This window comes from Eleginops maclovinus, chromosome 9 (assembly GCF_036324505.1).
Source record: "Eleginops maclovinus isolate JMC-PN-2008 ecotype Puerto Natales chromosome 9, JC_Emac_rtc_rv5, whole genome shotgun sequence".
Classification (NCBI taxonomy): Eukaryota; Metazoa; Chordata; class Actinopteri; order Perciformes; family Eleginopidae; genus Eleginops; species Eleginops maclovinus.
Genome location: NC_086357.1, coordinates 29103177 through 29118376, shown reverse-complemented (window position 1 = coordinate 29118376; position 15200 = coordinate 29103177). Strand labels below are relative to the sequence as shown.

The 15200-nt window shown below is 45.3% G+C and overlaps 1 protein-coding gene across 1 annotated transcript; it reads right to left on the bottom strand.

Moving 5' to 3' along the window:
- Positions 1 to 7499: 7499 nt before the first annotated feature.
- On the bottom strand, positions 7500 to 12108 carry LOC134870247 (proproteinase E-like). Its single transcript, XM_063892349.1, has 8 exons — positions 11979 to 12108; positions 11813 to 11907; positions 11115 to 11212; positions 10853 to 10981; positions 8962 to 9098; positions 7973 to 8115; positions 7741 to 7893; positions 7500 to 7637 (listed from the first exon to the last, which is right to left on the bottom strand). The coding sequence occupies exons 1-8, from the start codon at positions 12019 to 12021 to the stop codon at positions 7620 to 7622; spliced, it is 816 nt and encodes a 271-aa protein (XP_063748419.1). The 5' UTR covers positions 12022 to 12108; the 3' UTR covers positions 7500 to 7619.
- Between the last annotated feature and the right edge of the window lie 3092 nt (positions 12109 to 15200).

Below are 15200 nucleotides of genomic sequence, written 5' to 3'. Positions count from 1 at the left end.
GTTTACCTGCTGCTGTCCCGCTGCTGCCTTTATACTGCTGGACACACACACACACACACACACATACACACACACACACACGGGCAGGGGTCGGTGCAAAGGTCGCGCACACATGTTCAGAGTGCAGGTGTGTGAGGGAGGTTCAAAAACACGATGAGTTATTACGCAATAAATACTGAGTCTGGATTTAATACAGTGTTGACTGTGTGTGCTTCTTCCTCTACTCAATCACATGTTGATATACTGAGTTAGAGTGACGGGTCATTAATAAAGTGACCCTGCATGATTTAAATATCCGGAGTGTGTTTCCCTGTCTGCAGGCTGTAAGTTCTGTCTTTATTTTAGGCGACAGGTGAACCTAGGCTCAGGTACATCAGACTGTAGGGAAGCAGCGAGGCTGCCCCCTGCTGGAGGAGAGTATACCTCTGAGCTGCTGCAGGAACAGAAAGGGGATTTACTTCAGTTCTAAAGTCAGAACTTTTCTTTTTTCTAAAGTCAGAACTTTTCTTTTTTCTAAAGTCAGAACTTTTCTTTTTTCTAAAGTCAGAACTTTTCTTTTTTCTAAAGTCAGAACTTTTCTTTTTTCTAAAGTCAGAACTTTTCTTTTTTCTAAAGTCAGAACTTTTCTTTTTTCTAAAGTCAGAACTTTTCTTTTTTCTAAAGTCAGAACTTTTCTTTTTTCTAAAGTCAGAACTTTTCTTTTTTCTAAAGTCAGAACTTTTCTTTTTTCTGAAGTCAGAACTTTTCTTTTTTCTAAAGTCAGAACTTCTCTTTTTTCTAAAGTCAGAACTTCTCTTTTTTCTAAAGTCAGAACTTTTCTTTTTTCTAAAGTCAGAATTGTTTTCCCTTCATAATAAAGAAAAACCCCAAACCAAAAAAATATTTTCTGATTTTTTTTCCCCAGAAGAAAATGTATGTATTTGAAACATCTGAATCTGGAAATGATGACTTTCAGATTTCTTTTGATTAAAATATACATTTTTATTTTTGAAAGAAGTTTCGAGGTGTTTTTTCTGTATTTCTTGTTAAAATCTTTTGAAACATTTAAATATTAAAATGATTCCCTCCTGGTTGACGTGCCGTAACACAGTGGACTGTAATGACTGAGAAACACATCGTTTCTGTAGGTCTTGGTGTAACCGTCACACATCAGAACAGTTTCTGCATCACCTGGAGTTCATCCTTATTTCACTGTGTGGATTTTCTTCTCATTTCAGTTGGTGTGTTGTGGTTTTTGAGGATTATTATTATTATTATTATTATTATTATTATTTATGCAGTACAGTCTCTAATGTGTGAGTGATTTCAGAGGGTGGAGGCAGCGATGGAGAAGGCCCCCCCAGGTTCAGTGCTGGTGTGGGCAGCAACAGTAGGTTCTGATGAGTGGAGGCGGCAGGAGACTCATAACCTGTTGATTAGTATTCATTATTATGTGTGTTGTTGTTGTTGTTGTTGTTGTTGTTGTCGTCGTCGTCATGCAAAAGCAGATTTATTCGAATGCTTACAAACTCATTTGAGATTCAAAAACTGTCTTGTCTTTTAATGTTGTTGTCCTTTGAGAGCTGAGGTGTTCCTGTTAGTAACCACAGCTGTAAAACAAACACAATCAAAAACATCAGAAAGTACAGCTGGAGTTTCTTAATGCACACACACTCTGCCAATCACATGCATTTACTACACACCCTCACACACCCACACACACTCATGCACACACTGATTGCTGGTTAATGTGGGTTTACAGCAGAGATATGAGAGTAAACATGCAGGGCATTGCCTCCAAAATAAACCGTGAACAAAGTGATTGTTTAATCTGAGCGGTTACTCCCAAAGCTCCATAAAATAATCAGAGGTCGAACCGTCCGTAACAGCAGGTCAGCGGGTTCACAACAGAGGACTCTTTAAAGTAGAGACACTACATACTGTTATACACCTGAACATCAGCAGGAGAGGACTCTTTAAAGTAGAGACTCTACATACTGATATACACCTGAACATCAGCAGGAGAGGACTCTTTAAAGTAGAGACACTACATACTGATATACACCTGAACATCAGCAGGAGAGGACTCTTTAAAGTAGAGACTCTACATACTGATATACACCTGAACATCAGCAGGAGAGGACTCTTTAAAGTAGAGACTCTACATACTGATATACACCTGAACATCAGCAGGAGAGGACTCTTTAAAGTAGAGACTCTACATACTGATATACACCTGAACATCAGCAGGAGAGGACTCTTTAAAGTAGAGACTCTACATACTGATATACACCTGAACATCAGCAGGAGAGGACTCTTTAAAGTAGAGACACTACATACTGATATACACCTGAACATCAGCAGGAGAGGACTCTTTAAAGTAGAGACTCTACATACTGATATACACCTGAACATCAGCAGGAGAGGACTCTTTAAAGTAGAGACACTACATACTGATATACACCTGAACATCAGCAGGAGAGGACTCTTTAAAGTAGAGACACTACATACTGATATACACCTGAACATCAGCAGGAGAGGACTCTTTAAAGTAGAGACTCTACATACTGATATACACCTGAACATCAGCAGGAGAGGACTCTTTAAAGTAGAGACACTACATACTGATATACACCTGAACATCAGCAGGAGAGGACTCTTTAAAGTAGAGACACTACATACTGATATACACCTGAACATCAGCAGGAGAGGACTCTTTAAAGTAGAGACACTACATACTGATATACACCTGAACATCAGCAGGAGAGGACTCTTTAAAGTAGAGACTCTACATACTGATATACACCTGAACATCAGCAGGAGAGGACTCTTTAAAGTAGAGACACTACATACTGATATACACCTGAACATCAGCAGGAGAGGACTCTTTAAAGTAGAGACTCTACATACTGATATACACCTGAACATCAGCAGGAGAGGACTCTTTAAAGTAGAGACACTGCATACTGATATACACCTGAACATCAGCAGGAGAGGACTCTTTAAAGTAGAGACTCTACATACTGATATACACCTGAACATCAGCAGGTGAGGACTCTTTAAAGTAGAGACTCTACATACTGATATACACCTGAACATCAGCAGGAGAGGACTCTTTAAAGTAGAGACTCTACATACTGATATACACCTGAACATCAGCAGGAGAGGACTCTTTAAAGTAGAGACACTGCATACTGATATACACCTGAACATCAGCAGGAGAGGACTCTTTAAAGTAGAGACTCTACATACTGATATACACCTGAACATCAGCAGGAGAGGACTCTTTAAAGTAGAGACTCTACATACTGTTATACACCTGAACATCAGCAGGTGAGGACTCTTTAAAGTAGAGACACTACATACTGATATACACCTGAACATCAGCAGGAGAGGACTCTTTAAAGTAGTGGCAGGCTCTTTTAGTCTCAGTGAATAAAAGATTAAACATTTATCTTCCACTAATCCTTTCCAGAGATCAAACAGTCCCTCCTGAGATTGAAGACATGGTTCAGAGAGGGTTTGAAGCTAAACAGTAACTCAGGACAGATCTCCCGTCATCCCAATAATTACCCAAAGTATCGTCCGGCCGTTCGGACTTCATTTTTGAGTTTCTATATACTGGTCAGTTTGTAGTGAACAGGGTTTCTGTGTGAAAGGTTGAAGTGTGTGATGATATTTATCCTCCTGTCTCTGTACCCCCCCAGACCTGAGGAATATTGAACCTTTATCTGCTCTCAGTCTGTGGTGGTAAGCCCCCCCCCCCCCCCCCCCCCCTCTGACCCTGAACCAGTCCTGGCTGGTTTCTCTCTTTATAGTTTTACTGGATCACCTCAGACTGTGACCCGCTGCCAGCACGACACCTGCTGCACCAGGTCACCAATCATTGACCGAGTCCATGACCATCTTCACACACACACTCACTCACTCACTCACACACTCACTCACTCACTCACTCACTCACTCACTCACTCACTCACTCACTCACTCACTCACTCACTCACTCACTCACTCACTCACTCACTCACTCACTCTCACACACACACACACACACACACACACACACACACACACACACACACACACACACACACACACACACACACACACACACACACACACACTCACTGCAGGGAGCTCTAAGGTTAGGGAAATTCTGCAGGAGGAATCTGAAGCTGGGTGCATTCTGGGTAAAATCAGTGTTAAAATGTGCTTTCTAAATAATTTAGAACAAAGGTCACTCATTGAAGAGAGACCCCGTCTCGTAGATGTCTTCAGGACGGGAACATCGAGAAACGTGGGGGGGGGGGTCTGTCTCCACGGCAACAACTTATGGTGAGACCTCACCATAAGCTCAGGCGTCTCGAGGGCTGCCTCGCTATCAAAGCAGAAGTTTGGGGGGTTTGGAGCATGCTCGCTGGAGTTATGAGAACATGGTGTTTCAGGGCATTAGCATCATCACACTCTGCTGAAACACAGCATTCCTGCTGGGATTGAAACATTAAAAGCCAGATGTAAAGGTTGTACTGACAGTAATAAATATATAGATATTGTATAACTGTATTCCAGGAGTGATTACAGACTAACACAGCCATAAATCAGGAGGATTATTGATTATAGATGAATCATTAACAGGTGATAGAGCGGCGCCAGGAGCTGAGCTGCAGCTGGTGACGGATAATTAGAGATAATCAAAGATGTGTAATGAGTTCATGTTGTGATATCTCCTCCTGAGATGAGTCACCTGTACAGTAAGTCCTGTTACTGATTCACCTGCTCACTGTGATGCTGTCCTCAGGAAACCCACACACACACACACACACACACAGGTGAACACATGCATTGTGGAGAGGGCCAGAGTATTTTCCTGCAGGTGTTCCTGGATGTAGCCTGAGAGGCAGAGCTAGATCACTGCAGGAAGTAATATAATTATATATATACAGTGGGGCAAAAAAGTATTTAGTCAGCCACCAATTGTGCAAGTTCTCCGATTTAAAAAGATGAGAGAGGCCTGTAATTTTTGTCATAGGTACACTTCAACTATGAGAGACAGAATGAGAAACAAAAATCCAGGAAATCACATTGTAGGATTTTTAATGAATTTATTTTCAAATGATTGTGGAAAATAAGTATTTGGTCAATAACAAAAGTTCATCTCAATACTTTGTTGTATACCCTTTGTTGGCAATGACAGAGGTCAAAGGTTTTCTGTAAGTCTTCACAAGGTTTCCACACTGTTGCTGGTATTTTGGCCCATTCCTCCATGCAGATCTCCTCTAAAGCAGTGATGTTTTGGGGCTGTCGCTGGGCAACACGGACTTTCAACTCCCTCCAAAGATTTTCTATGGGGTTGAGATCTGGAGACTGGCTAGGCCACTCCAGGACCTTGAAATGCTTCTTACGAAGCCACTCCTTCGTTGCCCTGGCGGTGTGTTTGGGATCATTGTCATGCTGAAAGACCCAGCCACGCTTCATCTTCAGTGCCCTTGCTGATGGAAGGAGGTTTTCACTCAAAATCTCACGATACATGGCCCCATTCATTCTTTCCTTTACACGGATCAGTCGTCCTGGTCCCTTTGCAGAAAAACAGCCCCAAAGCCTGATGTCTCCACCCCCATGCTTCACAGTAGGTATGGTGTTCTTTGGAGGCAACTCTGCATTCTTTCTCCTCCAAACACGACGAGTTGAGTTTTTACCAAAAAGTTCGATTTTGGTTTCATCTGACCATATGACATTCTCCCAATCCTCTTCTGGATCATCCAAATGCCCTCTAGCAAACTTCAGACGGGCCTGGACATGTACTGGCTTAAGCAGGGGGACACGTCTGGAACTGCAGGATTTAAGTCCCTGGCGGCGTAGTGTGTTACTGATGGTAGCCTCTGTTACTTTGGTCCCAGCTCTCTGCAGGTCATTCACTAGGTCCCCCCGTGTGGTTCTGGGATTGTTGCTCACCGTTCTTGTGATCATTTTGACCCCACGGGGTGAGATCTTGCATGGAGCCCCAGATCGAGGGAGATTAGCAGTGGTCTTGTATGTCTTCCATTTTCTAATAATTGCTCCCACAGTTGATTTCTTCACACCAAGCTGCTTACCTATTGCACATTCAGTTTTCCCAGCCTGGTGCAGGTCTACAATTTAGTCTCTGGTCTCCTTTGACAGCTCTTTGGTCTTGGCCATAGTGGAGTTTGGAGTATGACTGTTTGAGGTTGTGGACAGGTGTCTTTTATACTGATAACGAGTTCAAAAATGTGCCATTAATACAGGTAACGAGTGGAGGACAGAGGAGCCTCTTAAAGAAGAAGTTACAGGTCTGTGAGAGCCAGACATCTTGCTTGTTTGTAGGTGACCCAATACTTATTTTACCGAGGAATTTACAATGAATTCATTAAAGATCCTACAATGTGATTTTCTGGATTTTCTTTTCTCATTTTGTCTCTCATAGTTGAGGTATACCTATGATAAAAATTACAGGCCTCTCTCATCTTTTTAAATGGGAGAACTTGCACAATTGGTGGCTGACTAAATACTTTTTTGCCCCACTGTAATTATATATATAATTTATATTATATATATAATATAAATTATATATATAATTATATTATATATATAATATAATTATATTATATATAATATAATTATATTATATATAATTATATTATATTATATATAATATAATTATATTATATATAATATAATATAATATAATTATATATAATATAATTATATTATATATAATATAATTATATTATATATAATTATATTATATATATAATATAATTATATATATAATATAATTATATTATATATAATTATATTATATATATAATATAATTATATTATATATATATGATGATGATGATTATTATATCTTAACATGTTTTTATGAAGTTATATCTTATATTTATTGTCTGTCTTCTTCTGTCCACTGGATGGCGCTGCTGCGATGCGTTCACTGACCTGCAGGTCTCAGCCCCACCAGCAGATGAAGCTAGTTTTCAGATTCAATCATCAAAGAAACGATGTTTAATCAATGAGTTTATAAAATGCTTCAACAAAACAATGATGTGATAGTTGTTATTTGATTTTATAACATACCCCTCGCTTTTAAAGTTATATTTTGAAACATGTTGTGGGTGTTTTGTGTTTTGAAGGTCACATGTCATGGTTACTCTCAGACCCCCCCCCCCCTGAAGAAGCACACACCTTTGCTAAGGTATCTCTCAAGACTGGGGGGGGAGACTTTTAACCAGTTTGAAGAGGACAGAGGAGCCATGTCTTCCCTGAGGGTGTTTATCTGGGGGTATTTCCTCATACAGACCCCGCCCCCCCCCCCCGCCCTGCAGCACATGAACAGCTCTAATACAGGATCTGCTCACCGACCAATGAGGAGACATTGGTTACACACAGCTGTTTATTGGACTCAAAGTACAACAGGTTTATATTGTGGCTTTTTTAGAGGATGACTCACTGCATAGGACCTGTAGGACCTGTAGGACCTGTAGAACGCCCCCCCCCCCACCCCCCCACCCCCCCCATGTGGAGGTTAAATGATCTGCACTGTGCAGCTCTTCAGACAGCACTCTGTTAGGGACGACATCCAGTCTGAACATGGGACTGGTCCTGTTGGGACCTGAAGACCCTCAGTACTTCAGCATGACCTGCAGAGAAACAGGAGTTATTAACCAGAACACACACACATACACACACACACACACACACACACACACACACACACACACACACACACACACACACACACACCTCGCTGAGCCACTGGCTGAAGGCCGAGGTCCGGGTGAACACGGTGGGCTTCTTGACCTCGTTGCATACCCTGGACGAGACGAAGCTGGTGACGCCATGAACGAACCACCGCCCGTCCAGAGAGACGCAGCTGAGCGGCCCCCCCGAGTCCCCCTGCAGGGACAGGAAACAGTCACCGGCTGATCGTCTTCACAGCACACAGCGGGTTAAACCCCCTACTCCTGAGACTCACGTTGCAGCCAGACACCTCGCCCCCACCAGCACAGACCATGGTGTCCTTCACATTGATCCCCCACCAGTCGCTCTGGCTGCAGACGCTGTGTCCCACGACAGGAAGTAAGGCCTGCTGCAGGCGGTCCGGCATCGGCCCGTGAGCTGAGGGACGAAGACGAGGTAACGAGCTGTGAATATCCCAGTATCACAACCTATACATCTTCTAGGTCTACATTTTGTCCTTGGACCCTCCCAGAGAACCCCCCAGATAACGGGGCAATAGTGTGTATAAATGAAAGAGATAAGTAATTATAACCTCAGCCTGTCGTCACTGACGGCCAATCAGAAACCAAACAGCAGCCGTTAGCTGTTCGCTGTTAGTCGTTAGCTGTTATCTGTTCACTGTTAGCCATTAGCTGTTAGCTGTTAGCCATTAGCTGTTATCTGTTCGCTGTTAGCCGTTAGCTGTTTGCCGTTCGCTGTTAGCCGTTAGCTGTTGCTGTTATCTGTTAGCCGTTCGCTGTTAGCCATTAGCTGTTGCTGTTAGCTGTTAGCCGTTCGCTGTAGGCTGTTCGCTGTTAGCCATTAGCTGTTGCTGTTAGTTGTTAGCCGTTCGCTGTTGGCCGTTAGCTGTTCGCCGTTAGCTGTTCGCTGTTAGCACATAGAGCTCACAGCTCCTCATATCTGTTCAGAACATACATTTATAAATGTATGAAACAGAGAGAATAGTCTGTGTTTCTGTTTGTAGGTCGAGGAGGGAGCAGCTCTAGCTTAGCTTAGCTTAGCTTAGCTTAGCCTGATCTCCATTCAGAGAATATGATAAAGTGTTTACTGCCGTCCTGATAGCACTCCCAATTACTCCATGTTTTTGTAACCCGTGCCAGTATTTGGTTTTAAACCAAAATTACACAAATGATGTGTATGTTGTTATTGGTTTCTACATACCAACCACATTTGATATCAAGTGTGTGTGTGTGTGTGTGTGTGTGTGTGGGGGGGGGGGGTTACTGTAGAGGTTTCCCCAGCCGGAGATGTAGCATGGCGTCCCGTGGGGGAGGATCTCTCCGGCGGGGGGAAGGCAGGCCACTCCCACGCTGTCGTTCATGATGGGGCTCTTAACCAGCTTCAGCAGGGCCATGTCATTCCTGGCGGGGGGCGGGCATTATTACAGGCAGGTTTCAATGAGTGAACAGGTGGAAGAGACCCGGATCAGAGCCTCCTGCGAAGCTTCTCTGACGAACATAATCCCCTGCTTTATGTTGTGGTATCTTCAGGAGTGTTTATTTGTTAGATTCTGTATCTCCGTAGTCAACCGTATATCTATATATAGATATGTATATGTATATATATATACAGTGCCGCCGCTCCCATAACGCGCATTACGCGCTGTGCGTAGGGCACCAAGTGTCGAGGGGGCACCACCAAAAATAGCCTAATGAAAAATCGTCATAATAATTATAAGGCCGAAATTATTTCAGTAGACTATAGAAATATGAGGCACTTTTTAGGCATACTACTCAAAGGTACCGATGGTGCCCCCCTCTCCCCTCCCCCCTCCCCTCCCCACTCACACAAACACAAACGAAAACACAATCTGCACAATCTGCGTCCCAAGCGCCCTGTGGGGGCCCTTGCTGTCAGTGGTCTTTTGGATTACTCGACATTTTTGGAAATGAAAAGGCAACAGGAGTCAGGAGCAGAAAAAAGAAAAAAGAGGAAACAGCGAGATGATGCCCGTGCATCACTTGCAGGTAAGTGTCCACGTTTAATCTTTCTTAAATACGGGAAATATGTGCAGCTAGTGTAAAGCTTAGCCTATGCATACACCTTGAACTAGCTGACGTTATTGCTAATGTTAGCAAACTCAAATATGTGTTATAACTTAGGCGCAAGCTAAATTGAGATTTTGCTGTTAAAAATTATAACTGCATTTTGCAAGTAACTGATGCCAGTTAGCCGTTACTTTACTTTAGATATTGAATAGTAGACAGTTTATGGTTTATTTTGACGTGACGGTGGCCAATACTTTCTCAGTAACAGTTAGCAGTCATTGCACTAGGTAGGCTAACAATTCTGGCTTCAGACCATTTATCACTGTGTGGCGTGAAATTAATAGTGTTTAGCCAGGCATTTAGAAAAGTTTACATAGCATTTGAGAAAGTATATTTTATTTTGGAGTTTGCAATGCCAATGCATAATAAACCCACGGCCATCTTTAGGATTGTCATTCGGTAGAATTCAGCAAAATAGGCTACAGTCTCACATAAATAAGGTTAGGTGTTCTATGTGCAATGGGACAGAAAAGGGTTCGTGATAATGTGAAGCCTGTAGCTACTGCTACAGCTAGCTTAGCTATAGTTTGGTAATAAAAAAGTTAAACTTTTCCGCGAATGTTTTTTTATTGGGGGGGGGGGGAGGGCATCATGAAGGAATTATGCTTAGGGCACCAAAATGGCTAGCAGCGGCACTGTATATATATATCTATATATGTATGGATACATACATATCCATATCTATAGATATGTATGTATATGGATATATATCTATTTTGAGTTGTTTATATTTTAGTTGCTTATTTCTACTTTTTAATTTCTACTTGTGTGTTTTGTTTTATGCTGCAACAAAAGCGTTCCCAGTTTGGGATAATTAAAGTGCTTCTTATTTTCTACTGTTAGTTCTCTAGAATTGACCCTGGAGGGATATTCAGGTGTGAGTGAAACAGGATTAAAGAAGAGTCAACATGTCGCACCAGTAAGAATAAAAAAACACAGTCTGTGATTCAACAAACACACAGATATGTGCATGAGGATGATTATGAACCTGCATACAGTCTGTGTGCAGGTGTGTGGGCGTCCTTTAAACAGAAATACATTGATTAAAGAGAGAAATGATAACTCACCCTCTGGCCACGAAGTCGATGTCCCAGTCCGGATGGCTGACGATCCTCATCACCTCTCTGATCTGCTCCGACCCCTCCTGCTGGCTCTGATCGTGTTCCCCCAGAACCACCCGGTACACATCTCCAGGCCTGAGCACAGTTTATTAATACATATACTTCATATACAGGCCTGTGTCTCCCAGAACCCCCCCACCCGGCCTGATATGAGATCCTTGCAGGTGGATATGATCTCCAGGTGTCTGATAGAGATCGGGTCGCTCACCAGATGCAGTGTCCAGCTGTCAGTACCCAGCGGGGAGCGATCAGAGTCCCTCCACAGGTGTGATGGTAGCGGCTGCCGTGCTTCACCTGCAGAGAGATCTGAGGGGTGGGGGGCAGGGGGCAGGGATACTTATAGTTAGGAAGGCATAGTGTAATCCCATTTGATGGAACGAGTCCTCCAATAGGACGGGCCGATATGATACACCAGGATAAATATGGCCTTTTGTACGAGTCTTCATCCCTCTGTATTTAGACTCTACCTTTGATATTTAATATGCTACTCCTGGCACATTTAATGTCATAAGATCCTGCTTTGAAAGGTGTTATAGTCTACTGATTTATATCCCCTCACAATCTCAGAAACCTGACTTTTTCAGAAAACCTCAGAATTCAAAGAGCTTGAATTCCAGTAAAACGGCAAACTTTATGTCAACGTGTGTAATGTTAGTTCAGTTCTTCTTTGGCCGAGTTTATTGAAAATCAGGTCTGACGTTTTCTCTGAAGCAGTAATAAAAACAGTGGTGTGTGTGTGTGTGTGTGTGTGTGTGTGTGTGTGTGTGTGTGTGTGTGTGTGTGTGTGTGTGTGTGTGTGTGTGTGTGTGTGTGTGTGTGTGTGTGTGTGTGTGTGTGTGTGTGTGTGTGTGTGTGTGTGTGTGTGTGTGTGTGTGTGTGTGTGTGTGTGTGTGTGTGTGTACCTACCTGCCAGGGCCAGCTGTGGGGCCGGGCCTCCTCTCCATTCACCACCCTGTTGGTGTCGGGCTGCAGTGGCACAGCAGGGGTCCCGCACCCAAACACTACGAACACACACACCGTACTTTAAGATATAATAAATAAAGATGAAAGAATAACAATCGCTCCTCCTCACCGTACGCCGCCTGCAGCAGCAACAAGGTCACCGTCTGCATCATGCTGTCAGTCTGCACACACTCTGATCACCGCTCTTATAGCCTGTGTGCGTGCGTGCGGGCGTGCGTGTGTGTGTGGAACATGTTATCAGCGACCCTGCAGATTGTCTCTGGGAAGAACTTCCCGTTCCACAGATGCTTCAGTCCCCTGTGCTGAGTCTGCAGATACTCTCCTGTATGTGAGGGCGTAATGTCTCTAAATGAAGAGTGCAGGAAGGCTTCAGCACAGAGAGCATCCTGGTTCCTGGTAAAGATTGTTATTTAACTATTGAAGAAGGACCGGTAAGGTGTGCTGATGCTGTAGTAAAAGTACTGGTTAGAGTGACTGTATGTGAAGGAAAGTACTCATTATGCACAAACTGTAGCCTACAGGCTGACAGTAAACCATGCAGACACAAACCACTGCAAGAAGCTCGGAACACAACTCGTACCAAAATAATACAATAGAAATGGAAGTTTCGATGTTCCTTCAAAAACTTTTGTCCAGAAGATCTGACTTCTTCCAAAACATTCCGACATCGTTAAAATAAGACCAGAAAACGTTTCAGGAAAGTTTCCAGCGACAGAGACCCCTGGTCTCCAGCTGTGTGCGTCTCTCTTTAGTGTCCCCTGGTCTCCAGTAGTGTGCATCTCTCTTTAGTGTCCCCTGGTCTCCAGCTGTGTGCGTCTCTCTTTAGTGTCCCCTGGTCTCCAGCTGTGTGCGTCTCTCTTTAGTCTCCCCTGGTCTCCAGCTGTGTGCGTCTCTCTTTAGTGTCCCCTGGTCTCCAGTAGTGTGCATCTCTCTTTAGTGTCCCCTGGTCTCCAGCTGTGTGCGTCTCTCTTTAGTGTCCCCTGGTCTCCAGCTGTGTGCGTCTCTCTTTAGTCTCCCCTGGTCTCCAGCTGTGTGCGTCTCTCTTTAGTGTCCCCTGGTCTCCAGCTGTGTGCGTCTCTCTTTAGTGTCCCCTGGTCTCCAGTAGTGTGCATCTCTCTTTAGTGTCCCCTGGTCTCCAGCTGTGTGCGTCTCTCTTTAGTGTCCCCTGGTCTCCAGCTGTGTGCGTCTCTCTTTAGTCTCCCCTGGTCTCCAGCTGTGTGCGTCTCTCTTTAGTGTCCCCTGGTCTCCAGCTGTGTGCGTCTCTCTTTAGTGTCCCCTGGTCTCCAGCTGTGTGCGTCTCTCTGTAGTGTCCCCTGGTCTCCAGCTGTGTGCGTCTCTCTTTAGTGTCCCCTGGTCTCCAGCTGTGTGCGTCTCTCTTTAGTGTCCCCTGGTCTCCAGCTGTGTGCGTCTCTCTGTAGTGTCCCCTGGTCTCCAGCTGTGTGCGTCTCTCTGTAGTGTCCCCTGGTCTCCAGCAGTGTGCGTCTCTCTTTAGTGTCCCCTGGTCTCCAGCTGTGTGCGTCTCTCTTTAGTGTCCCCTGGTCTCTAGCTGTGTGCGTCTCTCTGTAGTGTCCCCTGGTCTCCAGCTGTGTGCGTCTCTCTGTAGTGTCCCCTGGTCTCCAGCTGTGTGCGTCTCTCTGTAGTGTCCCCTGGTCTCCAGCTGTGTGCGTCTCTCTGTAGTGTCCCCTGGTCTCCAGCTGTGTGCGTCTCTCTTTAGTGTCCCCTGGTCTCCAGCTGTGTGCGTCTCTCTTTAGTGTCCCCTGGTCTCCAGCTGTGTGCGTCTCTCTTTAGTGTCCCCTGGTCTCCAGCTGTGTGCGTCTCTCTTTAGTGTCCCCTGGTCTCCAGCTGTGTGCGTCTCTCTTTAGTGTCCCCTGGTCTCCAGCAGTGTGCGTCTCTCTTTAGTGTCCCCTGGTCTCCAGCTGTGTGCGTCTCTCTTTAGTGTCCCCTGGTCTCCAGCTGTGTGCGTCTCTCTTTAGTGTCCCCTGGTCTCCAGCTGTGTGCGTCTCTCTTTAGTGTCCCCTGGTCTCCAGCTGTGTGCGTCTCTCTTTAGTCTCCCCTGGTCTCCAGCTGTGTGCGTCTCTCTTTAGTGTCCCCTGGTCTCCAGCTGTGTGCGTCTCTCTTTAGTGTCCCCTGGTCTCCAGCTGTGTGCGTCTCTCTTTAGTGTCCCCTGGTCTCCAGCTGTGTGCGTCTCTCTGTAGTGTCCCCTGGTCTCCAGCTGTGTGCGTCTCTCTTTAGTGTCCCCTGGTCTCCAGCTGTGTGCGTCTCTCTTTAGTGTCCCCTGGTCTCCAGCTGTGTGCGTCTCTCTGTAGTGTCCCCTGGTCTCCAGCTGTGTGCGTCTCTCTGTAGTGTCCCCTGGTCTCCAGCTGTGTGCGTCTCTCTGTAGTGTCCCCTGGTCTCCAGCTGTGTGCGTCTCTCTTTAGTGTCCCCTGGTCTCCAGCTGTGTGCGTCTCTCTTTAGTGTCCCCTGGTCTCCAGCTGTGTGCGTCTCTCTTTAGTGTCCCCTGGTCTCCAGCTGTGTGCGTCTCTCTTTAGTGTCCCCTGGTCTCCAGCAGTGTGCGTCTCTCTTTAGTGTCCCCTGGTCTCCAGCTGTGTGCGTCTCTCTTTAGTGTCCCCTGGTCTCCAGCTGTGTGTGTCTCTCTTTAGTGTCCCCTGGTCTCCAGCTGTGTGCATCTCTCTGTAGTGTCCCCTGGTCTCCAGCTGTGTGCGTCTCTCTTTAGTGTCCCCTGGTCTCCAGCTGTGTGCGTCTCTCTGTAGTGTCCCCTGGTCTCCAGCTGTGTGCGTCTCTCTTTAGTGTCCCCTGGTCTCCAGCTGTGTGCGTCTCTCTTTAGTGTCCCCTGGTCTCAGCTGTGTGCGTCTCTCTTTAGTGTCCCCTGGTCTCTAGCTGTGTGCGTCTCTCTTTAGTGTCCCCTAGTCTCCAGTAGTGTGCATCTCTCTTTAGTGTCCCCTGGTCTCAGCTGTGTGCGTCTCTCTTTAGTGTCCCCTGGTCTCTAGCTGTGTGCGTCTCTCTTTAGTGTCCCCTGGTCTCCAGCTGTGTGCGTCTCTCTTTAGTGTCCCCTGGTCTCCAGCTGTGTGCGTCTCTCTGTAGTGTCCCCTGGTCTCCAGCTGTGTGCGTCTCTCTTTAGTGTCCCCTGGTCTCCAGCTGTGTGCGTCTCTCTTTAGTGTCCCCTGGTCTCCAGCTGTGTGCGTCTCTCTGTAGTGTCCCCTGGTCTCCAGCTGTGTGCGTCTCTCTGTAGTGTCCCCTGGTCTCCAGCTGTGTGCGTCTCTCTGTAGTGTCCCCTGGTCTCCAGCTGTGATTGAGATTGAAGGTCTGCTGTGGAATGTAATATTGCATCTTA

Coding starts and splice junctions, on each gene's coding strand:
- LOC134870247 (XM_063892349.1), bottom strand. CDS start 12,021: ATGATGCAGACGGTGACCTTGTTGCTGCTGCAGGCGGCGTACG. Junction 11,213..11,812: donor CCCACAGCTGGCCCTGGCAG/GTAGGTACACAC, acceptor CCCACCCCTCAG/ATCTCTCTGCAGGTGAAGCA. Junction 9,099..10,852: donor ATCGACTTCGTGGCCAGAGG/GTGAGTTATCAT, acceptor GCCCCCCGCCAG/GAATGACATGGCCCTGCTGA.